The 27,191-nt window shown below is 35.3% G+C and overlaps 1 protein-coding gene across 1 annotated transcript in view; it reads right to left on the minus strand.

Annotated features, from left to right (window-relative positions):
- Positions 1-27,191, minus strand: part of Hml (hemolectin) — a 403,631-nt gene that overhangs the window by 154,804 nt on the left and 221,636 nt on the right. The window contains exons 56-61 of the mRNA XM_081740590.1: positions 24,117-24,294; positions 20,960-21,065; positions 12,736-12,919; positions 7,705-8,217; positions 4,367-4,494; positions 642-767 (exon numbers count right to left, since the gene is read on the minus strand). Coding sequence (XP_081596716.1) covers positions 642-767; positions 4,367-4,494; positions 7,705-8,217; positions 12,736-12,919; positions 20,960-21,065; positions 24,117-24,294 — 1,235 coding nt within the window. The remainder of the gene's footprint in view (positions 1-641; positions 768-4,366; positions 4,495-7,704; positions 8,218-12,735; positions 12,920-20,959; positions 21,066-24,116; positions 24,295-27,191) is intronic.

The raw sequence follows: 27,191 nt of genomic DNA on the forward strand, positions 1-27,191 counted from the left end.
CAAAACGCCGACGAAAATCACGCTGGACTGAAATAATTGACTCAGTCTTTGCAAACTGCAGTACACAAAACGCCTTCTGTTGAGAGGACGCCATCTTATTTCTGACTGACAAGACTGCAAACTGAGAAGACGCATTAACTGACATTTAACGGCGATTTTCTGAAACTCTAAGCCATACCCATTCAAACAACACTTATTTCCTTGTCGGCAAGTTCCATATTCCGTAATTACTACCGTCCAAAATCAGGTCATTCATTTTGAAACACAATGTATTTTAGGGCACAATATTATAAGCGTGAAAACTAGTTAAAAACTATACATGATCAAACTTAGGAGGTAGTAGAGGTCATTAAGATTTATGAAACACTCATTAATAAATACGATATGACAATTGTTCAATAAATACACAATTCCTTTAAAAAATACTTAACACAGAAATTAGAACATTTCCAATAGGATGCAAACTGCTGTAAGCGTTGGTTCAAAATTTTCCTAAAAGCAATTATTAAAAGTATTCCTGTCTGATTTCGTAATTCGATTAAACTAGCATTAATTTAGTACTCGTATATATATATATGTATTAAAACAGAAAAGTAAAAAGACATATAAATAATCGAAAAGCGAAGTCACAAAATACTTACCCAGATTTTGGCGTTCCCTTGAGAATCCCAAATGACCTTGAAGCCATATCTATTGGAATCAAAATTCAAAGTGTCTCCAACTCGTGATATTACAAAGGCTTTGAATTGTGAGCCTACTTTTTGAGTCTAAAAGTAAATTGGTTATAAAACAAAAGATTACTTAATAATTAAAACGAATAAAATATAAATGTTTATTTATGTTATATTTATATTTAATAAAGTCAATGAATTTCGTAATATCTTCTTATTGAACGAAAATTTGAAAAAGCATGCTTCTAAAGGAAATACAAGAAGTACAGATATTTCACTATGTATCCTTTTCGCGATTAAAATTAAGATTCAATCAATATTTTATGATATATGACATTTAAATCGCCTACTTAAAGAGGTAATACAGGGTGTTAGGTAAATGTATCACAATATTTTGGGCACAGATTCCTTACATCAAAATAAGGAGAAAAGTTCACCTGTGGACGGAAGTGCACAGTTTCGTAGTTATACGATGCCAAAAACGTGAAAAAAAAAAATAATTTTAAAGGTCCATAGTTCCACTACTATAGGACCGATCGTAGTCAGGTCAAGACATCACTGAAGAACTATAGTACTCGCGCCCAGTCGTGAAGCTTGGGCTCTAAACCAATCATAGAAATATTTTGCTTGAGTTCCGATGCATCGGAAAACTTCGGTACAATTCGTGGAGCCGCTTTCCAAGTGCACACTTGGGGGAACGTCAAACAGCTGAAATTCACCAACAATGTTGCTAAACTTTGAAGACATAGTAAATTAATATTTAAAAAAAAGCATTTAAAAATTACCAATAATAACACCCCACAACACTAACCAGTGTAACAATTATTCTAAAAGGGTAACAATAACACGAATAGTAACAACGAAAATATAACGCAATAAAAACTATTAACAAAACGGAACTTGGCGCCAATCCGACAACACTGTACTCTCGGGAAATGTTTTCCATGTAGCGCGAGAGAATACACTGACAAAATCTGATGGGTGGGGGTTGACGAATGGAACACATCCTCACGTTCTATTGGGTGGTGAAATCGGTAGACCTAGGTCAAGCTTCACGAGTCGGCGCGAATACTATAATACGTAATCTATCCAAATATCCATCTTTCAGAACCTCTGATACTTGCACAATCATTTTTAGAGAGTCTGTTTGGGAGTACTTGATCACTTTCCACCTACCTTTCTAAACATTGGTGTGCAAGTACTGGAGCATTCTTAAACATGGATATTTGGATAGTTCACATACTAGTTCCTCAGTGATGTCTTGACCCGACTACGATAAGTCTCATAGTAGTGAAGCTATGAACTTTTAAAGTTCACTTATTTCACGTTTTCCCAACTATAACTCCAGAACTATCCACTTTTGAGCACAGATCCATATAGACTTTTTATCTCATTTTGATATAAGCAGGGCCGTGCCGTGAAGGGGGGGAGCGGGACGACGGCCCCGGGCGCCGAAGTAAGGGGGAGAAAAATTCGGGAGAAAAAAGGAAAAAATATAGGAAAATTGCTTGGAATATATGTATGGGGGCGCCGTCGTATACTCTCGCCCGGGCGCTGATTTTCCACGGCACTGCCCTGGATATGAGGAATCTGTTCTCAAAATATTGTGACACGTTTATGTTTCACCCTGTATAGGCAATTTGGTTCATCTAAAATATGCTACAGTGAGCTATATAAATTATAGTTTTTTTTTTGGGGGGGGGAGGAAATTATTACTTTAAGTTTTAAGCTTATACAATCCTTTCGTGGTCTTATTTTTTACGATTTACTCTGACAAATAAATAATGCAAATAACTTTTTTTACTATTATTATATTACAGTTTTATTTTAATATGTGTTACTTAATTTTAGTTAATATGTGTTTAATAAAAAAGATAAATATTTCTTGTTATTGTCTGCAATTTGAAAAAAATATTTCCAACACTGGGACACAAAGAGCACGCAGATAAAGTATTCAAGATATTCATTTAGAACAGACTCAATAGAATTTGAGACGTTCATATGACAAACCGATTAACTTCATCAAACGAGAGTTTTCAGTAGTGAACATTTTAGTAACTTAGATACAATCCGCCTTATGCAGAGTCGTTTTGACGAATGATTAGTGCGATACTAAACAGTTCGACTAACATATGTTTCCTGCAGTAGTCAGACCTTTAGTATGAAGCTAATCGTATGTCAAAACGACTCTGCATAAGATGAAATGTATTCCAATGAGAGTGATCAAAACGTTTACGCATTCTAATGGCAAATTGTTAAATTATGAAGTTAATTGAAAGTGTAATCTGGATAAGGGCGTATCGACCTATTTCTGGTTAAATGAGATATACATATTTTCTGCAAGTTTGAGCATGTCCGTATCTGGCTAGGTGGTGTTAAATTAATATCTCTGCTCCGTAGCGAACGCCTGTCTCCAAAAACGGTGTGAGAATACGTTGGTTAATTGGATAAGGGCGTTTGTTTTCTCCTCTCCTCTCCTGAAAAATTGAAGAATTGCTAGTTACGCCCTTATCCAAATTTACCCCTCAATTGACTTTGCCTCTGAAAAGAATGTAAATTTTTCCAGGTCAAAAATGTGTAGAACTAAAAAAAAAAAAAAAAAAAAAAATTAATCGGTTTGGCTTTTGAATGCCTCATTTATTCTGATTGGAAGAAATCAAATTTGTGAGGAAAAGGCATAACAAAATTTGATATATTATAAGAGATTTAAAATGAAAGAAATATAAAATTTTAACGGTAAAATAATATCATTTTAATTTGCTAAGGAAAAAATAAACAAGTAATCAGAAAAGGATGTGACGAAAATTTCATATACCATACCGAATTTAAAATCATTAAAAAAAATACACCATTCAAACGATAACACTTAACCACTGAAATATAAGAGAAAATTTTATTGTTCTAAAGAAAGAACAAATTTGTGATAAAAGTTTATTACAAGAAAAAAAATTAAATGAAATTTTTAAGTTTTACGTCCCACGGTTATGAAGGCTAGAGAGAAGGAGACGGTGATGATAAGAAATGAATGAAACGCTGGAATGAAGAAAGTGAGGGGAAACGAAGAACCCCGAACACTGCATTTGTTCACCACAAAGTTCACTTTGCACGAGCTGGGATCGAATCAAGGACCTCATGCAACAGAGGTGAACGCTTTACCACTGAGCCACCGCGGCCCCTAGGTTATTAAAAGAATTTAGTACTTTATATGGTATAATATTTAAATAATTGCATATTAATATTTTGTTGTTTAAGAAAATACAAAAATTGTAAGTAGAAAAATTCATCACTTCATTTGAAATTTCAAAGTAATTAAATAATCAAATATAAGACATTTAAATCATAAAATGTTTAAATAAAAAGTATACCTATTTGTTGGTTACTTTATGAAGAAACTAAAACCTTTAGAAAAAACATACGAAAATTTCATATTTCATGTTAAACGTTCAACTAAATAATACGAAAAATGAGTAAAAGCAAAAATGCTACTACTCACCGCAAAAAATATGTAGCAGAATTTTCTTCTACATGCTACATATTTTTTGCGGTGAGTAGTAGCATTTTTGCTTTTTCTCATTGAATATAATCACCGCTCGCAATATTGTGACATGTAATACAAAAAAACATTAAACTTCTAATTCTAGAAGAAAAGTTTATAACAAATAGATTGAAACAATTTGCACTAACATAATGCTTACCTGTTTAACATTGTATTGGTAGTCATCGTATTCAATCGAGAGATCGTGGTTCAACTTAATAACATGATCATCTTGACGTACAACCAGATATCGATTACATGTGCCATTTAAAGAACATTCCCTGTGCACTGAAAACAAAACAAAGATTATACAATAATTAAACAATATTTAGAAAATTTGAAACACATTTGATGTTAGAAAAATTATCAGTGACAAATATTGCTTTTATGACAAAGTGAAAATGATCGCCTTTGACACACAATTGAGATAATCAGATACATGTTGATATTCATACAATTTCGTTTAAAATAATGCAAAAGAGAGTAATAAATGATTCGCATCTACGGAGGGTTGATACTTTCTCCTTCCTCATATCATAAATAAAAATAGGTCTTATTAAACGCTTGCAGGGACATGGATTTAGAAGTAAATGCAGAGAAAACTAAATGCATGAAAGTTCGTCGGGATCGTAATATGGCAAATTACCGATGCGTTAAAATATTAAATAATACTTTCGACAAAGTGGGTACTTTTAAATATTTAGGATTAATATTAACAGAATAAAACCATATTCACGAAGAACTTACATGTATACTAAAAAAAGAGAATTCTTTTTATTACTCAGTTCAAAATCTCTTATCGTCGCGAATTCTGTCGAGGAATTTGAAGCTTAAAACACATAAAACGATAATCATGCCTGTAGTTCTGTATGGTTGCGAAACATGGTCGCTTACTCTGACGGAAGAACATGGACTGAAAGTATTTGAGAACCAGATCCTGAGACGAATATTGGAACCCAAGAGAAACGGCAATCGGGAATGACAGAAACTTCATAACGAGGAACTACATAATTTATACGGTTTACCAATCATTCTTAGGGTCATTAAATCTAGGAGGCTCAAGTTTTCAGGTCATGTAGCTAGAATGCAAGAAAGTAGGAACGCTTTCAAAGTCTTAACTGATAATCCAATTAGGGCCATTAGGACGACCTAGGCGCATATGGGAAGACAATATTAAGATGGGTCTCGCAAAAATAGGAAAACATAGTAGAAACTGGATCCAGTTGGCTAAGGATAGAAGTCAGTGGAAAGCTGTTGTGAACGCGGCGTTAAGCCATAGAGTTAGTTAGTTATATAATGTTCCGAATCGCGGTTTTCATTTTCTGTACAAGTTCTATTGAGGAAAGACTAAAAACAAAATTTACAAGAAATGAGCGTTACCTGTTCATTTCCACACCGTTCTCATTCTTCATTAGAAGAAAGTGTATTTATTCTAAAAACACTTAGAATTATCAGTTATACATGTTTCGGCAAATGGTAATTGCCTTTCTCAGCGAGCATCCTTAACTTTTTGGGGAGGAGTAGGTCAGATTACCCGTTTTTACTGAGTATAAATTGTTTTTGAAGTTTTTTTCTGCCCCCATGTAATCACCGCTGAAACACTGAAAATCTTATTTTTCTTCAACTGTAAGAAACGAAAAAAAAAAAAAAAGGTCGATGATTATTGCGCTCTTTGATTCTTATGTACGGTTCATTATAACCACTTTCGTATTTATTTATTTATTTAACAATCACCAGATACAGCTCAGAGGCCATTTTACACTGCGGAAGGTATCGGCCAGGGCTTGTTTAGTAGGTACCATCCCGGAATTTGTCTGGTAGGACTAAGGAAAACCCTGGAAAACCTCAGTCAGCATGTTAGGCAGCAGGAATCGAACCCACGATCTCCCGAATGCAAAGCCAACGCTCTACCACTTGAACTACTTCGCTTGGTATTTCCATTTCTCTTCCTCCTACCCAAATATTGTTAATTGTAATTGTAAGACTAGTGTATTGTTGAACACATAACATAATCTGCAATTTTCCGCTTGATATAAATAATCATTTCATTTCTATAGTATACCTGTAGTCGTTACATTTCTTGCATTACAAATATATGAAATGGAATTCGTAGTTTAACGCTGGACGATTATGCACCAAGGTTAAGGGAGATCGTGATGATGCCAAGGAATGAAATTGTGGAATGAAGAAAGTGAAAGGAAATGAAAAAACACCGAGAAAACTCATGCACATAATGTTTATATACCACAAAGCCCGCTTGTCACAAGTTGGGGTCGAACCAGAGACTAAACACGATAAATATTGAGCTACCATTGAGCCACGCAGATCTCTACTACTATGCAATTATATAAGTTTGATAAGAGTAGAATATCTTGTCATATTAAAAAATATCCATAGTATTTTGTTGGAATAAACGCCTGAAAATCATTATGAATTGAGTCAAACGTTCAGTGAACAAACGAGAAAAGAAACCTGAATGTATGAAATGAAAATCTTTCTGTTCAACGTCCCACGATTACACCCTTTAGGCTAAGGGAGATAATGATTAAATATAGGGAGTGACGGTGGAAGAATGGTGGAATAAGAATGTGGGACAAAATGGTAGAACCCCGAGAAAACTAAGTACACAATGTTATCAACCACAAACTTACCTGCACGGGATATCGAACCATGGATCCCACATACCAGAGGTAAGTGCTCTACCAGTGAGCCACCGTGTACCCAACTTGAATGTTAACAATGTAAAATTAATATCGATATGTTTGCATAATTTGAAATACATCTACATGTACGGGTTACTGCAAGACAGATTTCCTGAAAAAAAGCTGGAGGTAGCAAAAGGTATGTAGTAACTATCATAAAAAATCACTTGTTCAAAATTCTCCCTTTTTTCTATTTCTTTCTTGTTTTCTTTCTCAACGAACTTAAAAAGTTTGTTACTCAATTCTCTACGCCTCTGTGTGTGTGTGTGTGTTATTTGCGAATTTTTTTTAATTTTGGGCCCTCCATTTGATATAGAACATCAAAAACTATCTCAAAGAAGTGATGGAATTCTTCGCGTTACTCGTCCCGTTTCCAAGATATTGGCAAAAAGAGAAGTTTCGATTTCGGGAGATTTAAGGAGCCATATTTCGGGAACCGTAAGTCATAGAGAGATGATATTGGTGTTGATCAATATCTAAGAGGATGGTTAGGATTTTGGTACCAAATAGTAACCGATGGCTACTGGTTATATCTGCATTTTCAGTATTTGTGTGGTGATAAAAAGTGACAGATCTATTGAGCACTACCCTAATACGCAGGTACCAAATGTGTAAAGTGTATTATCTATTGAATTTAATCAAACAAATTTAATATACAATTTCATGTAAATTTCGAAAATATTAATTCTTTTTAAGTTCGTTCTGGCAAGCATTATCAACTGTTTTTTTCTTATTTTTAAAATTTGTTTTGAAAATGTAGTAACGCTAAGCGTAATAATTTATAATAGTCACCTACCTTCTATCTGCCAATTGCCTTCTTCACGGTCGCGAGCAAGGATATGATGGCATACGTCATGTTTATATTCTATTCCATCAAATGTGTTGAAAATACGGTCAGTCATATTGCATACTCCTTCTGACGGTGGAATCCGTACACATGTATACTTGGGACACTGATTTTCTAAAGTTTCCAGTAGCTGCACTTCGTAACCCTCCGAACAAATGATTTCTGGACAGCTCATTGGGGTCGTTGGAGTCGTTGGGGTCGTCGGAATAGGTACACACTCGTATCCACAATCTAAGGCTGTTAATCTCTCAGGAAGTTTTCTGCTTTTACTTCTACCTCCTTTTACTCCTGGTCTCGGCCGACCCTTCACTCCGCCCTTGGAAGTGGTCCTATATCTTCCCTTTCGACCACCTTTCACGCTTGGTGGCTCGTCCAGTTCAGATTCAAGAGCCATCTCCAAGTTCTCACTCTTTTTCACAAGCATGTAGCCTGGTGGGCATGTGGACACTGGACAAGGTGTTGCTGAAAAAGTAAATAAGTAAGTTAAAACACAAACGGCGAGTTTTCTCAACATTCTACATTATTTATTCTAAGAAAGCAGAGAATGAGTTTAAATGAATAAAGAATATAAAAATAATTAAATTAAGCTAGAATGTATGTACAGTCAGTGACAAAAGTTATTTCTGTTTGATAAAATTTATTTTGTGAATAACGGTACGTACAGAAAATTACATTCTTTTGGATCAAAAGATCCAATATATTTCAGGCAAAGATTTTCTTGGAGGCCTTATATCTGGAGAACTATATATAGTGTACCCAAACTATCACTTAACTCAGTATGATGTGCTTATTGCGTAAAAAGTATGAAAACTCGATTTAGGTTCCGTTCAAATATTTTGTGACTCCTGATACGAAAACTAATTCTTAGCCAAGATCGCAATCTTTTGATGCATTTTTAAAAATTGTTCCTTAACCCTTTGACTACCAACGGGATACATGTGTCCCATGTGAATAATTCAAACATTGTTAGGAATTTGTTTTTAGAAAATTCTAAAAAAAAAAATACATGTTGTTCTCCCATCAGGTCAGATGTGACCAGGAGACTGTGTTTACTTTCCAAAACTGTGCACAGATGTCAGGAATATCCCAAATTAAAGGAGTCATACATATAAAAGAATGTTCACTTTAAAAAAAATGGTAGTCAAAGGGTTAAATTCTTGGTCAAGATCGCAATCTCTTGATCCATTTTTTGGATCATTCCTAAAATTCTTGTTAATTTACTAAAAACTGTACTCAAATTGTCGTTAAATTCTGAAATTATTTACGAAACTTACAGACAGAAAGAAATGTTGTACCTGACTGTACAAGCTAGATGTTACTGAACACAAACTTATGTGGCGTGAGATTAAAGCAGAAATGTTTTGCACCTGGGATGAGCATTCTCCACCTTGTTCCCCAACGATGGTGACATTTTCAATAAATGTTATTGTAGAGAAATTCTATTTCAACTGTGCCCCTCCTGGCACTGCAATCGATAAGTAATTTCCCGTACCTTTCTCGAAAAAGGACGGACAAGCTGCTGCGGCCGCCATCTTTCAATTATTGAATGCGGAAGCGTTGCCACAATGAATTATTTCATGGACCTCGCTGTGCTCTGTCTTATTAGCCACTCTAAGTAGCCTACGATCTTCACTCGTCAAGATCAAGTGACAGAATGACAAATTGGCAACACAGCTGACGTAATTCACTTCTTTTCCCGAAGCAAAGGGGAAGCCGAAGTATAGTTCGCATATTTTCCGAGGGCACAGGTGGAATAGACAGGCTCTAACATCATATAAGTGGAGTGAATACGCAAGTATTTATCCGTATAAGGGTGATTTTAATTTACTAAAATTATCACGTATACGATTTCTAATTATAAAGCCTTAATAATTAATATTGCACAATTAAGAGAAATAGTGATTTCATGGCACATGTGTAATATTTTTAGGTACAAGATTGAATTATTAATTCATTCGTGGAAGGTTTGTCATCCTCACATGAATAAATCTAGTAGTCTATCCTTTTGCTTATTTACAATATTTTGCATATTAAACAATAACATTTTCAACATTATATATACATTCATGCACTGCAAAGAAAGCAATAAGAGAGGTTGATCTTTCCTGTAAAGTTATTATTATTATTATTATTATTATTATTATTATTATTATTATTATTATTATTATTATTATTATGTAGTTAATGGAGTAACATTGAATAAACCCAACAGATTAAAGATTTGGGTATAGTGTTTGACACAGGCGCGTAGCCAGCCCAAAAATGTAGGGGGGCCCGATCCAACCATATTGTAGTTCATCACCATATTATAGTTCATTTGCAAGCCTACCGTGAAAATTTTAGGGGAGCCATCAAAAATTTAGGAGGGCCCGCCCCCCTAGACCCCCCTTGGATACGGGCCTGGTTTGACATAAATATGAATTTTACCTATCATATTAATGATCTAATCCAAGGGACGAAAGAATAATAGGTTTTATTTTGAGTTTAAAATTGCCAGTTCATATGTACGTATATATTTATACAAGATGCTTGCAAGATCAAGATCAGAGTTTGGTGTAGTTATTTGGAATAGTACCTAGGTATAGGTATAACATTGGCAAACAAAATTGAGTCAGTCCAATCGGAACATGTTTTCCGTGTAGCGCGAGAGAAGACACTGACAAACGTAGAGTGATTATTTATATATGATGATATTATTGGTATTGATATATGATATTAATACACCCTCCATTCCAAAAGAAACCGAACGTTTTAAAAAAACAAAAAAGCAATGTACATTTTGGAACAAATCATTTTTATTAATCAATGTATTCCCCTTCTGCATCGATACACATATTTGCACGCTCCAACAAGTTGTCAAACGACTTCTCCATGTCCTTTATTGGAATGGTCTTTAGGACGGCGGTCGTCGCCTTCTCAATGGCATCAATCGATGCGTGCCACTTTCCTTTCATCGCCAAATGCAGTTTCGGGAACAGATAGAAATCGCACGGAGCGAGATATGGTGAATAGGGCGGATGATGCAACCGAATAATGTGATTTTTGACCAAAAATTCAGTTACAAGTCGCGAACGATGTGATGGTGCATTATCGTCCAAAAGAGTCCAACTGCCGATTTCGCGATATTCGGGCCGAATACGACGAATTCTTGCCAGCAAACGCTTCATGACGCCCAAGTAAAACTCTCCAGTGACTGTCTGGCCGGGGTGAACAAATTCTTTGTGGATAATTCCTTTTGAATCTTAAAAACAAATCAGCATCACCTTAACTTTTGACTTCACCAAGCGACTTTTTTTGGGTGTTCCTTCATCCGGCGCTCTCCATTCAGCACTTTGCCGCTTTGTTTCGGGCTCATATTCAAAACACCACGTCTCGTCACCAGTTACAATCGATTTCAAGAAGTTTCGATCCTGCCGAGCACTTTTAACGATGTCTTTGCAATGCGCAATTCGATCAACTTTTTGTTCTTCGGTGAGTTTGTGTGGTACAAACCGCGAATTAACCTTCTTAAGGCCCAAAACTTCGGTCAAAATGCGGTATGCGGTTGTTTGAGGAATGCCTAATTCCATTTCAATAACTTTCACCGACGATTTTTTGTTATGTTTGATGAATTCACGCACTTTTTCGATGTTTTCTTCCGATAATCCGGTTCTGGGACGGCCTGATCTTTCGTCATCATCCAGCGTCTCTACCCGATTTGAATCGCCTGAACCACTCGTAAACTTGCGTACGGGATAGACACTCATCACCATATGCATTTTGTAGCATTTGGTGCGTTTCACTAAAAGTTTTACCCAGTTTAACACAAAACTCAATTGCAGCTCGTTGTTTGAAACTCATTTTCCGACCGATGTACACAACACACTGACAGTTGAAACGCAATAACTTTGTTGCCGTGCATCCAAATGTCATGACATTTATACCAGTTGTCAATGAGGGACTACGCCATCTACCGGTAAAATATTACAACAGATGGCACTAGTGGTACTATTTGTTTTCAAAAGTTCGGTTTCTTTTGGAATGGAGGGTGTATATATATGATAATCACTCTACGCTGACAAAATTTGATGGGTGGGGGTTGACGACCGGAACACACCCTCGCTTTCTATTGGGTGGTGAAATCGGTAGATCTAGGTCAAGCTTCACGACTCGGCGCGAATACTATAGTTGTATTGAAACAGCTAACAATAGAATCTGTTCTAATTTAGATCTATTCCAATTTAAATCTTCAATTATTCGTCATCAATTCTTTAACCTTTTTAAAATTCGTTAGTCTTGTTCGGATGGGTGCCTTTAATATGCATACTTAATATGCGTATACTTTTTCCTTTTATTTCTATTAATGTCGTTTTTTAATATAAATGTACTTTTGATTTTTATGTTCATGCATGTAATTTTACCATGTATGCATGTAATTTTTCCGAATGTAATCTTTATGCATGTATTTTTTTAAACTTACAGATACTACATGTTTGTCTTTTATTGTATTTTGCATTATTCTTGGCGCAGTAGTGACTATCAAGCTGTTGTTATCAATAAACTGATTTTATTATTATTATTATTATTATTATTATTATTATTATTATTATTATTATTATTATTATTATTATTATTATTATTATTATTATTATTATTATTAAAAATCATGCATTTAACACACATAACATACTTGCGTGATGTCTCATCTGCAAAAATACATTTTTCTTTCACCGCCAGATGTCATATCAAAGCACAACTTCTGATGCTGGCAGGAAGTCAGTTTTAGGTTTTTGTTTGCGATTCCTTTGCTGAGAAGTTAGGATTGCTCATTTAATACATTTTTAAGTCTAGTTAGCTGACCACTTGAGGATGGCTGACTTCTGACACATTTACCTTATATTGAGTATTTCTTAAGCATATCACGTTAGTATGCTTGTGGATGACTAACAAGTTCTTATTTCATATTTTATATTTATGAAGCATTATAATTGTTAATAATACCTTCCGTTGTTGGTGTTGTAATAGCAGTAACAGGACAATCAATCTCGTCATCCGAACAGTCTTCGATGCCATCACACCATTTTGTTTCGTTGATACAGATGTTGCTTCTAGAACAAAGGACAGTTCCTATAGGACACGGCTTGCAGACACAACCACAGGACGGAGTGACAATGGCTTGTAAACCCTAATAAAGAAAAGAAGAAGAAAAATGCTAGATAAATTTAAAAGGTGAAAACAAGATTTGTAAGAAGTCGGAATGGGTTGGAAAAAAATACAGAGTCCGTCAGAAAAATGTGTACAGGGATGCAAATAATCACTCATACCGAAGGTAAGTAAATGATTTCTATTGTGGGATATAGGCTAGTAGCTTTGTTCTTGAGCGAGTAAAATTTTGTTCCTTATTTGCATCCCTGGTCTACACTCTTTGTCATCTTGTATTAGGATACTGGCATTGACAATTGTTCTGAAATTTGAGTATGTTGTAATATAGTTTCTCACCCAACAGATGTCGGCATTGTCATATGTTTTTCAGTAAAAATTATGTTGTAGTACGGTTTCTCGCTCAACAGATTTCGCTATTATCAGCACGCTTAGTGAGATAAGAAAATGGCAGGAATACACTTCACGTTCGAGCAGCGTTTTGAAGTGTTATCAGATTTGTGAATGCCATCGAAATGCAGTGTCATTGGAGAGGGGATTTTGGTACTGAACCACCAACCCGCCTAACAATCAAACGTATTGTTGACAAGTTTGAGGCACACGGAAGATTACAGAGGTATGTGCATCAGTCTCCATTGATACATTGACCGCTGCAGCTGTAGCGACCGCTCGTCGTTCTGTTAGGTGTTTGGCCGCCAACGGCCACCATTTTGAACACCTAATGTAAACATATGCTTACTTGAAAGCTTGTAACACATATTTGAACAATGATTAAATGTTCTGAACAGTTTTCTTAAACAGTGTATACATTTTTCTGGCGGACTCTGTATTTTAACGGTTGCCACACGCCTGAAAAGAGTAATTTCGTTCTATTGGTTGTTAAATTGTTGCTGAATTTTTAAGCATGGTTTATTATTATTATTACCAATGTATTGGATTTTTTTTTTTTTTTTTTTTTGGATCATTATAAATGCCGACTCACTCACTTGTAGAAAAAGGATTTAAAAGTATTATTGTGGTTTCAGTAGCCTCCTGACTAAAAGGCAAAAGATACTAGCATGCAGAAAAGGCAAAAACTTATTAACACTAAAACATAGCATGCAACTTATCAGGTTTAGCCTTACATTAAACAAACTCTGTGCTCGATATTTTAAGAAAACAAGCAGTAAAATTATAGAATAAACTTCCAAGTATCCAGTCTAATGTGGCGGAAGGGCAGGCCAGATAACAAATAAGTCGGAGTTCTATGAATAGTCTTCTTCATAGTCACTACATTTTTTTCCATCACCCATTTTCAAATCTTCACTGTAATACACTTAAAAAACATTAAGCATACCCTAAGAATAATTTACGAATACAGTTAGGGTTGCCATATTTTAAAATTAGAAAAGCGAGGGATTCTAAACCGTAAGTACTGATGTGAACTTGTGTATTACAAATACTGACTTGGGATCCTTCGGACTTTTTTTTAAATTTTATTTTCGTTATTTCTTTGTTGACACTTCCAATGTACTTTTCTAACGAAACTGAGTTCTCCAGTGTGTACATTCTGCTTCAGATTGAGTTCTGTCCTGGCGAACAAACGTTAAGTCACTTGTATAAGAGTCTTTAAACTTCCACTTGAAATTGTCCTTCGGCATTCTTGTAGCTTGTGAAGTCATGAATAATTCAAGTATGTTTGTCACAACATTCACAAAAGAATATTCATTCGTATAGAACTTCCAGTACATTACATTAAAAACACATGAACTACACAAAGAAAACCACGGTCATTTAGAGCAGATTTATAAGCAAACGGCTTTGCGCACGCACACTGGGCAGAGCCTGAGCCCAAGTCCAAATTTAACTCAATCGCGATTGAGATTGACACAGAGATGTAGCTGATTACGTTGAATATAACAACACTTTATCAACAAAGTCGTGTTAGATTTTTCTTCAATCCAAAAAAGCGAAAGAGATGATTAAGCGGGGGACAAATATAGGACCTGAAAATTGGGTGGTATCTGCTAAAATCGGATAATATGGCAATCCGAAATACAGTACTGCACACTGGGCAGAGTCTGAGCGCGAGTCCAAATTTAACTCCATCGCGATTGAGATTGACACAGAGATGTAGCAGTTTACGTAGAATATAGCAACACTTTATCAACAAAGTCGTCTTAGGTTTTCTCCAATCCAAAAAAGCGGATGGTTTTTTTTTTTTTTTTTTTTTTTTTTTTTGTGATTAAGAGATGATTAAGCGGGGGACGAATATAGAACCTGAAAATCGGGTAGTATCCGCTAAAATCGGATAATATGGCAATCCAAAATACAGTACTGTACACTTATAATCAGGAACAGCGGGGAGCGTACTGTATTGAGGTCAGTTACACACTGACGAAACAATGAACAAGGAGCAGAACGCTGCTCTTTTCCTGTCACAATTAGTGGTGGGCACAAAAACCGGCTTTTCGGCTCCCGGATTTTAGGAAAACCAAAACTGGTTTTTGAAAATACTGAAAAAGTTTTTCTCCGAAAGCGGTTTTCTCCAAAACCGGTTTGGTTTTCGGTTTCCTCCAAAAGGCTTTCAGTTTTTCACCGAATTCGGTTTCGGTTTTCTTCAAAACTGGTTTCAGTTTTCTCCAAAAAACAGTTCCGTTTTCTCCAAAACAGGTTCAGTTTTTCATAGAAACCAGTTTCAGTTTTTCAAAAACTGGTTCTATTTTTGACCAGCGTGGTGTTTCGTTGTTCTCCGGAAACCGATTCCGTTTCCACAGAAATAGTTTTATGTGTTCGGTGAAAACAGAAACCGATTTCGGTGGAAAACCGAAATGTCGGGTATTCGGGTTTCGGTTTTTCTAGAAACCGGTTTTCGGTTTTTATAAAAAACAATTTTATCCATCCCCAGTCACAACTTGTATCTTGCACACGGCATTTAGGAGCATCGTAGCAGACGCCCACTTCCAATGCCTTGGCAATGTTGCCAATGCAACACCTTGCCTTCTTCATTTAATTACGATAAAAAAAAACCTAGGCCGTATATTCTCAAGCCGGATACTCGGGGGTCTACTGTAACACAAAATGTAGGATACAAACGACTATATTCAATAATCTACAATACTATGAAAGACTAATTATCTTTCAAATATTATACCATTTATTTGAAATTCTGATTTTTGAAAATTTCAATTTCCAAGCTTTCAGTTCTCTTTTTATTCCACGGAAACTAAAAATATGACGGGAAAAAGTCATGTGAAGTTCAGTGTTGTGCTGCTCTACCCTGATGAGTGCGTTCCTTTTTAATTTTTCGGTGTTTCTACTACGTTTGTTCTCCGTGAGCAAGGCTTTAGGGGAGAGCCGAAAGGTTGGAAATGTAAGATATTTTCAGAAATCAGAGTTTGTCAGTAAGTAAAATGATTATTAAAATTCCTGAGCTTAATGGAGAATTGTTTCAAATTTTAGATTAATTTGTTCTATGGATCATTGAGCGTGATTTAAACATGCCGTTAGCGTATACATAATTCTTAGCTGCATGGTTTAACATTCGTGAGATTTTATTTTAGTTTTCTTTTCTTTCTTTCTCTTTAGTGGCTAGAATCATAATACAAATTATCTTATCTTTGTGTTAAATGTTCCTCACAAAAATGGTTGCATTTACGTCTCTATGTCCATATATTGAAATAGATACTTAACTATGATGAACTGTCTTTAAAAAAAAAATGATGATAAGCCACATTGCCACGTTAAATGAATCTTGTAGCTGTCATAAAAAAAAACTTTCAACCTGATCTGTCTATTTACTCTTTACATGTTACAACTTCTTGAAGGCAAGAAAGGTTTCTCCACACATGCAGCACTGCACTCTAGTGGACAGACAGTAAACCTCCTCATTAAAAACGTGTATTTTGGCGCACTTCCCATCCCTGTCCAAAATAATTCGTTGTTTCGGAAACGGCGAAACTGTTTTTTCTTTTATGTCAGTGGGAGGGCGATAGCAGGTAGCAAGCAAGACGTCCCAGAAAGTTGCGCATCGTTCAACTCCTTGCAAGATGGAAAAAATGTTTTATGACCCTTTCAAGACTATGTGTACACGGTGAAATATGGTAGGGTTTCAAGATTTTTTATGACAGCTACAAGTTCTTCTAACGTGACAGTATGGCTATAGATAATTATTATATGAAGAAGTAGTGTCGTCGTTTGTACACTTTCACGCTCAACACTGATTACTGAATTTAATTCTCAAATAAAAACATGTTTTGGTTTTGAAAATGATCAAATTTAATCTTTCTGATAATAAAGTTTGTGATTGCTTGAAGATATCAAAATCTTATAACGCAGTTTGCCTTCTATATATTGCGAAATAATTACGCAATAACATTGCAACTCTTGGTAATAATCTGAGCTATTCAATAGAGCCAAGGAAACTAGAACAATACAAGCTGCCTGCTTTTGGATGTCTGTACTGTAAGATATAAGAAATGAAAATGTTAACAAGCATTACAAAATATTAAAAATCCTGGGAAAATACTGCAGACATGACGATCATAACCATGCCGGTGCAAAGAAAGGAAAGACTGCCCGGGTCACTGAAGATTCCTGACTCCAAATACCTGTGTATTGAAGTCTTAAGTCCCACTAAAGAGATATTTCAGAATAAAAATTATGTAATTATTATGAGTTATGTGACGAGTGTATTATTTTCACTCTGTATATTAGTGAAAATGCCTTATTACCTGTATTTATTGAAATGGACATCTCATTGGATAATACTGAATTTACCGGAGTAATTTATCACTTGATGAACTAAACCACTTCGCGTAACAGCCCGATTTGTGGGCCTGAGCCGCTCCACGCCATCTGTTAGCGACTGGTGGAACTACGTCTAGCCTAGCAACGAACGCGTCGCCCTATCGCTTACCGGTGTATATCGGGAGCTTTCTAGACCTAGTGGCCGTCACGTCTTTTATTCACGTGACTTCACAATTTGTCCCATGATGGTGGGTGGACGCCGAAAATTGGGGAAACACCGGCTGGGAATTGAACCCGGGACCGCGCAGACATGAGTCCAAAGCTGTAACCCCTACACTATGGTGTCCCCTCATCACTTGATGACATCCATAAAAAGAATCGTCGAAACATGCCTTCGAAAATTTACAATCGCAGTTCAATATTATTTTTACACGAGTATACTATATCATTTTTTTTAGTGTGTGAGTGAGACATTAGTGACAAGTATTGCGTAACATACTGAGTGTGACATAAGTATTGAGTGTGACATAAGTGACAATCATAGTAACTGTAACCAAGAGTTCAAAGTAACGAACATATTTTATTACACTACAAGTGGACTTTATTTTATATAGCATTATCGCTTTCCAGCGTGTGCTTTAGCTCTATGTTTACATATGAATTCAATAAATACAATGCTTAAGAAACGAGTTGTGTATAAAAAATATTTAGTCAGACGATTCGATTTTTTTTTACATACAGGGTGTCCGCAAACTTTTGTATCAAATTTATACAGGTGGTAGAGGGGTCCAATAAAAGAATGTTGATATAGGAAACCGAAGGTCGAAAACGGCTAGTTCAAGAGCCACGCCATCTTGAAGTTGCAGCAATCTGTGGGAACAAGTTCGACGTATCAATAGAAAAAGTGTTATCAAGTCAATGTAATCAGCTTTATCGTGCATAACACTGCATCTGAGTTTGTAAGGTTTAGTACAAACAAACTACTGCTGCACTGTACGTATCAAACACTCACAATAACTGCTCTAAGTGACAACCACCAATCTCGATGCAGGTAGCACAACGCCTATTAAAATTTTGGCTCACTTGCACAAATATGCCCGGTGTCTCTTGCACAATCAAGGAGGCAGCTAGTATTGTTTCAAGAAAGTCTTCCTTGGATTGATGTGTCAGCGAAAGAGAAAAGTAGAAAGGGTTGTAATCCGGTGGCCAGTGCGTTCTCCGGATCTCAACCCTCTCGCCTTTTTCTTTTGAAGGCAAAATATTTTAACATAATACACCAATATATACAACAGAAAAGCCATAAATAGTATGGCAAAATACGTACATCTCTCGCCCTAGCCACACACTCAATATGACATATCAAGCCCGTTAGTCGCTGAATACTGTAGTTTACTTCCTACTGTACATTTGTTACTTCTGCAGTCTTGTTGTTGCTGTACATTTGTTCGTTTAATTGTACGGACCTCATAATTTCTCAGCTTTAGAGCCTCATATCTTCCTTATTTGGCAACATTGATAATCCATCTTTCCTTATTTTATTTCACATTTTATGCCAATTGTTTTAATGCCATAAAATGGCATACGTTCTATTTGAAAAATTGTAAATTTGTGTTGGGATGGCAACATTGCTTGTATGACTGTATTCTTGGTCACGTGTTCCCCCTCCCGTAGGTATCAGGTTAACTGCATACATTTTTCATTTACTGATTTTTTCCCGGTGTTTTGGGGGCACAACTCGACACAGGATCAACCGGTCATTGTTTGGTATATGTATCAAACATAGTGGGTAAACAAGACATTTCTGCACCGAGTGACTATCGTGACAATGATTAGCGATCCCCAATTAATCAGGATACCAGTCCGCACACGTTTCTTGTCAGTATGATGTGTTTATTCCGTAGGAAATACGAAAATTCAATTTAGGGTCCGTTCAAAAACTTTGTGGCCCCTGATCCAATTGGCCTAAAAGATCCAATATATTTCAATCAAACATTTTTTTTGTAGGCCTTATATCTGGAGAACTACATATAGTGTTCCCGAACCCAAACTATCACTTAACTCAGTATGATGTGCTTATTCCGTAGAAAATACGAAAACTCAATTTAGGGTCCGTTCAAAAATTTTGTGGGCCCCTGATCCAAAAACTAATTATTGACCAAGATCGCTATCTTTTGATCCATTTTTGGTTTTCGTAAAATCATTGCTTTTATTTTTTATTTATTTTATTATTTATTTTATGAACAGCTAAAAGGAATCATACCGTTTGCCTAACATTGATAGAGTCAGGAAGTCTAGGAGGCTGAGTTGGGTAGGCGATATAGCCAGAAAGGAAGAAACTAAAAATGTTTTCAAACTTTTAACTAGATACCCAATCGGAAAACGACAATTAGGAAGACCTAGGTGCAGATGGGAGGACAATATTAAGATGTATCTCACAGAAATAGGAATAAAACGTAGGAACTGAATTCAGTTCGCTAAGGACAGAAGTCAGTGGAGAGATTTTGTAATTGAGGCATTAAACCTTCGAGTTCTTTAGGCCATAGAAATAATAGTTTTATACCCTTTTCTCTATTTATATCCTATTCTCTATGTTCTAATCTTTTCGAAAAGAGAATATGCTGTGTGCGTATGTTTAAAAGCTAACCTGTTCTGTACGACGAGTAAATGTAGTAATTTTCTCCTATAATAAACAAGAAATGAATAAATGAAAGAAAGAAAAAGATGCTATTTTATAAATCGTAAGTAACAGATTTAGAGATAATTTGCAATCTCAAAATGAAGCCAATTAGAGGAAAAGTTACTTTTTTATCCTTTGCAGATATACAGTGTGCGGAAAAAGTCCAGGAACAGTCCAATATCTAGCGAAATATACAGATCAGTGAAACAAACAAAAACACGTGTTACATAGTTTTGAAAACGCTATGCAATGATACAAACTCAATCCCCTATCCATACTTTTTCGGGGGTACGGGGGCAACTTTAATATTTTAAATGTGAACCCCCATTTCTTATTGCACATTAGGATTCTCCACAAAAAGGTACAGTGATTTGACCCAGAATTGAGAACAGTGCCTTCACGGATCGCGCTTGAATCGCCACCAAAAAAAGGGAGTACCAAAACGTCATGAAAATAGAATATATCAGTCCTGTACTCTGTGGTCATACAGTTAGCGTACTGAACTGCAGTCAGAGGTCCTGAGTTCATGTCTTTTGTTTGTTTTGCTGATCTTTATATTTCGCGAGATACTGCACCGTTCGAGGACTTTATCCGCGCCATGTAAGCCCTATTTTTAGAAAGCAGTCTCTATGTTTAATAAACAAATTCTTAAGACTATACCTGTCCACATGAAGGGCAGATTTTCTTATGGCATTCAGATATACCTCCAATTTTACACAAACATTGCTGGCAATCTTCAATTAGGTATGTGTGTCCAACTTCATACCTGAAAATATAAAATAATATGTGATAACAAAAATTTCACTTACAAAATCGATTTTAAGTACAAGTACATACAGTGCTACAATGAAAAAAATACTCTTTAACATTTATCTTAATTTCAACCACTACACAACGCAAGAAGATTTTTTTAGCGTTTTTGACACATAAATAGAAATATACTATACATACACACACACACACAAACATATATATATATATATATATATATATATATATATATATATATATATATATATATATATATATATATATATATATATATATATATATATATATATACCGTATTTACGCGTGTATGCCGCGCCCCCGTGAAAACCGCGCACCCCCAATTTCTAGAACGTTAAAATTGAAAAAAAAAGAAAAACCTCGTGTAAGCAGCGCACATCAATTTAACAACAGCACGAAAACCACACAAATCACAGACTCGTATATGGTACAGTATATCGATACTCACCAACGTAACACGGGGTACTTGGATGTTAATAGTACCTGCTTCTCAGAATAACAAATCCGACTGGGCTTCAAATACCTTTAGTGCCAGGAATTTACAAAAGGATGCCCGAGCGCCAAAAGTGGCCATAGTAAGAATTTCCAAGTACGCTGCAAGCTAGTCAATTATCATCAGTTGCAATAGCCATCCATTGATCCTTATTGGAAACTAGTGCATGGTGGAATATTTGTATAATAGATGGTAGTACATGTACGGTATTTTTGTGATCGGCCGATCATGTAGATGTAAGAGGAAAGATGAGCTGTAACTTGTCATTTCATATTAAAACTTTTGTACTCTTGTAAAATTACTCACAATATTCCAGTATTAGGTTAATAAAATCTCCCGTGTGTGTGTGTGTGCTGCGGAATGAGGAACTTGCCTATATCATGTGTAGGAACATTTCACTACTGTGTACCGCGTACTTTTTATTTTATTCGATTGCCCTAAGATTTTCAATCCACCCTGTTTACATTTGTAACAATTTGGGAAAAGAAGCAAAAAGGCACGAATGTACTATGCAGATATTTAACTAAGAAGCAATAATAATTTGGATATTAGAAGATATCGAATACATCTACGTACAAAATCAATAATGTATAAAGTATATTTTATAATTGCCAAACACATACATATTTTAGAATAGATCAAATATTTATGAATGTTGTACATAAACTGTGAATTTTCGAGGTTTCTTTTCAAATATGCCTAGTTGATATCTTCCGAAGTATTTAGATTTGAACTATACTGAAATGTACAGGACTAAATTGAAAAATTATGCAGGTGCTTACAATTCATGATATAAACATAAAGATGTGAAACTATTTCATTATTAAGAAATTATGTTATGTACACAACAAAAAAATTCGTATTAATAACAATAAATACAATAAGAATAGATGTTGCTAACTACAAGATTTCTCTTGCTTTTGGTAACCAAGATTATTTATTTATTTTTTTTTTTTTAATGAAATGATATGATATATTTTAGTTTCACGTCCCATAGTTATGCTGGCTAGGCTAAAGGAGACGATTATGATGAGAAATTAATACAATGGTGGAATGAATAAAGTGGAAGAAAACGGAGGAACTCCGAAAAAACTCACGCGCACGATATTTGTCCACCACAAAGTCCACTTGTCACAAGCTGGGATCGAACCAAGGACCTCATGCACCAGAGGTGAACGCCCTATCACTGAGCCACCGCTGTCCAAAGTTATTTTTGAATTTATGACAAAAATTTAATAGTGGTTTGATACACTTTATTACTGTTTTGTTTTGAAATTAGCTTTGACAATCAACCAGTAATATTATTCCTCCACTACTGCCTGTCTTATTTACTTTAATAACCAAGTGGGGCACATTGTTTCCTTCTTCAATATTCCACACGAAAATAAAGTTTCTTTTTTTTTTTTTTACAAAAATTGATTTTTAAAAATGCTTTCAAATGTTGAATGTACAATGTGAAAGAGAAATAAAAATTACCTATGATTGAAAAAAAAGTCAGTTCGGGTATAGTTGCATACTTGCTGTACTGAAGGTTAATCATTTGACTGTGTAGTATGTCAAAGTATTATTCTCAATTAAAATACTTACGATTACTTCGAATACTTATTTTTCGATTGGAGAAGTGATTTTTGTAAAGTACTTTTTGAAATTGTTAGTTGATTGAGGCTTTATAACTAGGGAATCAAAAACAAAAGCACGTTGTAGTAAAGCATCAACCTCACAAAAGATAATTTGAAGTCGAGTACCTACTATTTTTCTATGTTATTCTAGCATTAGAATGTTATAGTCTGAAAATTTGTATTATAAATGGCACTTAGACATCTTCTTAGTTGGATTAGATTTCTTTTATTCAAATACTAGCAGCGTTCACCCCGCTTCGCTGCGGTCACCCCGGAACGCAATAAACTTTGTTACTTAGATAATTTTTACTTTTTCGCTTTCAAGTGATATGAAGCGTTCACCCCGCTTCGCTGCGGTCACCCCGGAACGCAATAAACTTTGTTACTTAGATAATTTTTACTTTTTCGCTTTCAAGTGATATGATAAAAACCATAGAAGATTGCAGTAAATCTTAACATTATATCGCCTGTCATTTATGTTAACCCGCCCCGCTTCGCTGCGGTCATCCCGGTGCTGGCATATTGTAAAAGTGTCTGTAAAAATAAGCAAATCAATTAAAAAATTTTAAACAGAAGATTCAAGCTATTTTCCGCTGTATATCGCCTGTCATTTATGTTAACCCGCCGAGTGACACGGTCATGCGGGTTGCATATAAATACGTTTATTTTTACCTATGATGAACTAATAACAAAGGATTTGTACGTTATGGACACTTGAATGGTCAATTATCTCAAGACACTGGTAATTAAAAATTAAAGTGATATGATAAAAACCATCTAGGGTCCAAATCCTAATAACCCCCCAAAAATGAAAGAAATTGGTTCAGCCGTATTAGCGTGATGAGCGAACAAAGGATTTTGTACGTTCTCTTTTATATATATAGATAAAGATCAAAGTAAGAGTAAAAAAACTTACTTTCTATGTCCCACGTAACAACCACATCCGGATTTATTCACACATTTCTCACCATCCCAATAAGTTCCTACTTCGCAGTTTGTACAATTAAGACTCAAATCTTCAGGAACGTTGGGACAAATCAGACAGGGTTTCTCGAAGATTGGAGGAGTCGGTGAAGTTCGAGGAGGTGGGGTAGCTGAAAAGGAAACAAACATATATTGCACCTTATGTTAAGTAGACAACAATGATAAACATTTTGAATGTATAAATAAATATATAACGTTCAGTATTAGTTAAAAGACTGAGCAGGAATGAATGGTATATATATATATATATATATATATATATATATATATATATATATATATATATCAAGGGCTTGGGGCAACAAGTGGATAAGCCACAATATACAAATTTTACAGTACAGTGATTTTTAAGTTTTAAAAAATTCCATAATTCTTGTTATTGATTCTATATGTGCCACTATTTGTTACTTTACGCATCAATATATCATGAATACGTTACTGCAAGTAAAAGTCTGATTTCCCAATAAATTTTTGTAAAAATCGCTATTTTAGGGCAGAAAATGATAAAATTTGTGGCTTGTCACTTTCTTGCTTAGAGATAACACATGAAATGAAAGTTTTGGGGCAAGACTATGACATGCTTCATGAAATAAATTTTCAAAACCATTTTTTTCTGGACGAAAAATATTTATTTGGGCAGTTTTGTAACACTAAAACCAAACATTGAAGTAACTATATACATTCAAAACAATTACACAATATTTTTTTTCTTGTTACACTTATAGTTAAAATTACTTTTTTCATGTTTGTATAACATTAGAGACAAACTCAATTTTGCCTGCCCTATAGATACTAAATAAGTTCCACATTGCTCTCATCATCATCATCATTTGGCATAGGCGTTTGGAAGTAGGTGCTGTAGATTGGAGGAATGAATGGTAAGAGACTTGTTACATCTTCAAGTTTCTTCTTATTTATCCTTAGTGGCGCATTGTATTTTGGTTTCAGTTTATTCAATAAAATTGAAAGTGGTCGACCAACTCTGAGGAATTGCACCTCTTTGTGCTCTTCGTTAACTGCATGCTTGATGAAAAAGCTGCAAGGATAACCAGCATTAAATTTGAATGCAAATGCTGCTGAGAAATCAACTTGGCGTCCACACTTCGTTTTCTTTGTCTTTGTCACATTTTGTAATAATGCTTCAACATTTAATATGTCCTGTTGAGTCAGGATTTTTTTTATTAGCTTTGGAAATTATGTCCATCCACATACTAGGATTATAAATTTGCTGGTGTTTCCGCTGAAAGTTCTCAATAACAACAAAGTCTCTATCAGATGGTAGAATGGTGTGTCCTGATATTAGAAAGTAATGAGTTATTTGCTTGAAGTGTCTCTCCCTAATAAGATGGAACCAAAGAGCCATCATAGTCCAGTTCTTATTCTGGCCTGGACAATTATCACTGAAAACAACAAGCTCCTCCACTTCGGACTTCGTGGCTATAAATTTTATGAAAGCACTGCACATTTCATTACAGACTCTGCGACCAGTTTCTTCGCTCCACCCGAACATGTAACCTTTCCCGTTCGTACAATCATGAATATTGAAATTGAATAGCCAAAGTTTCCGACAGTAAAAGGCAATACTGGTAGTGAGGTTTGGGACTGGTAAGGCCTGTTGCAAGTCCATGCTAATCACGAGTTTCTTCTTATCTTTGCTCAGAGTTTCCCTTTCTAGAATGTCCTGCATGGCTTCAGCTCGCCCCTGGTGCAACTTCAGATCATTTTCAATAGCTTTTACTTCATCTTCTTTGCCTTCTGATCTTAAAGCAGCAATTTTGACCTTCGACATATCACATACTTTGCAAGTGTCTGACTTAGGCAATTTAAAACTAATATTATATTCGGTGCAAAAAATTCTACGATATGCCTCTTGACTGACTGGATTATGCATGTCCTTTTCCGCGCACCATGGTAAGTAAAAATCTTCGTACAACCGGGAAATTGATAAATCACAATCAAAAAATAATTTTTCCTGATTATCCGATCTGCTGTAATGGCTCTGGTACTTTGGTATGCTGTTTATGTGATCTCTAACAGACTGAAGTCGATTTTCGTCTATTCTGTTTGGCCTGTTCTTATGCTTGCCTCTGCTATCCGCTTTGGGTGTTGTAACTCCACTTGCAACTTGAGAAACAGTAGAATTTATTCTTCCTTTTGAATTATGCAATCCATGAACACTCAAAAACTCACTTTTGCAAATTTTGATTTCCTCACCACTTACTTTAACTGTGTATTCGGTGTAAATTTTCGTTAAGAAATGTTTTTTTAGTTTTTTTTAGGATATGATCTCTTCTTTGTGTTTACTTTAATAGAACCAAATAAGTAAGCATTTTCTATGTCATAGGAACTAAGATCCAAAAACCCATTAAAAATGTCTACCTCTTTACCTAACAGTTTAGATCTGCACAATTTTTTTTGCAAGAACATGGGAGACCAAGAATTCGGCTAGAGACCAAGAACTCTTATTTTTGGATCAAGGCATCTAAGTACATACTCCTTATCTTTGTATAATATACTAATTAGGCATATACACATTTTATGTTCTGGCTTCTTTCCCCTACTTCTGATGCGAAAAAAATGGAATATACTCTGTGGCATTTACAAGAATCACTTAACAAGAATCATAGTGACACGATAAACATGTTCCGACCTGTGAGAATTCTGGTTCCAAATAAAAGGCAAAGTGGGGGCTGTATTGAAGGCTGCATGATATAATGTTTCATTCATATCATGCAGCAGGCGAACGTCATCTTGAGTGATTAGGAATCAGAACACTAGTACCACTTCCTGATTAAAGAGGAGTGCCTAGAGTAAGGAAAAACTTTGCCATTGATTTGCATTTTTTAATTGTTTAATGCGAGTATTTAGAAGTACAAGGAGTTATGAGTAGAAGAAACTTTTTCTTTACTTCAAACATTCCATTTTTCTTAACCAAATGATTCAGTAGCCCAGTAAATTTAAAAGAAAATGAACACGTCGTCGATCTCTGTAGCTATCATAGCAACAT

This window comes from Thermobia domestica, chromosome 15, assembly GCF_964235325.1.
Source record: "Thermobia domestica chromosome 15, izTheDome1.hap1.1, whole genome shotgun sequence".
Lineage (NCBI taxonomy): Eukaryota > Metazoa > Arthropoda > Insecta > Zygentoma > Lepismatidae > Thermobia > Thermobia domestica.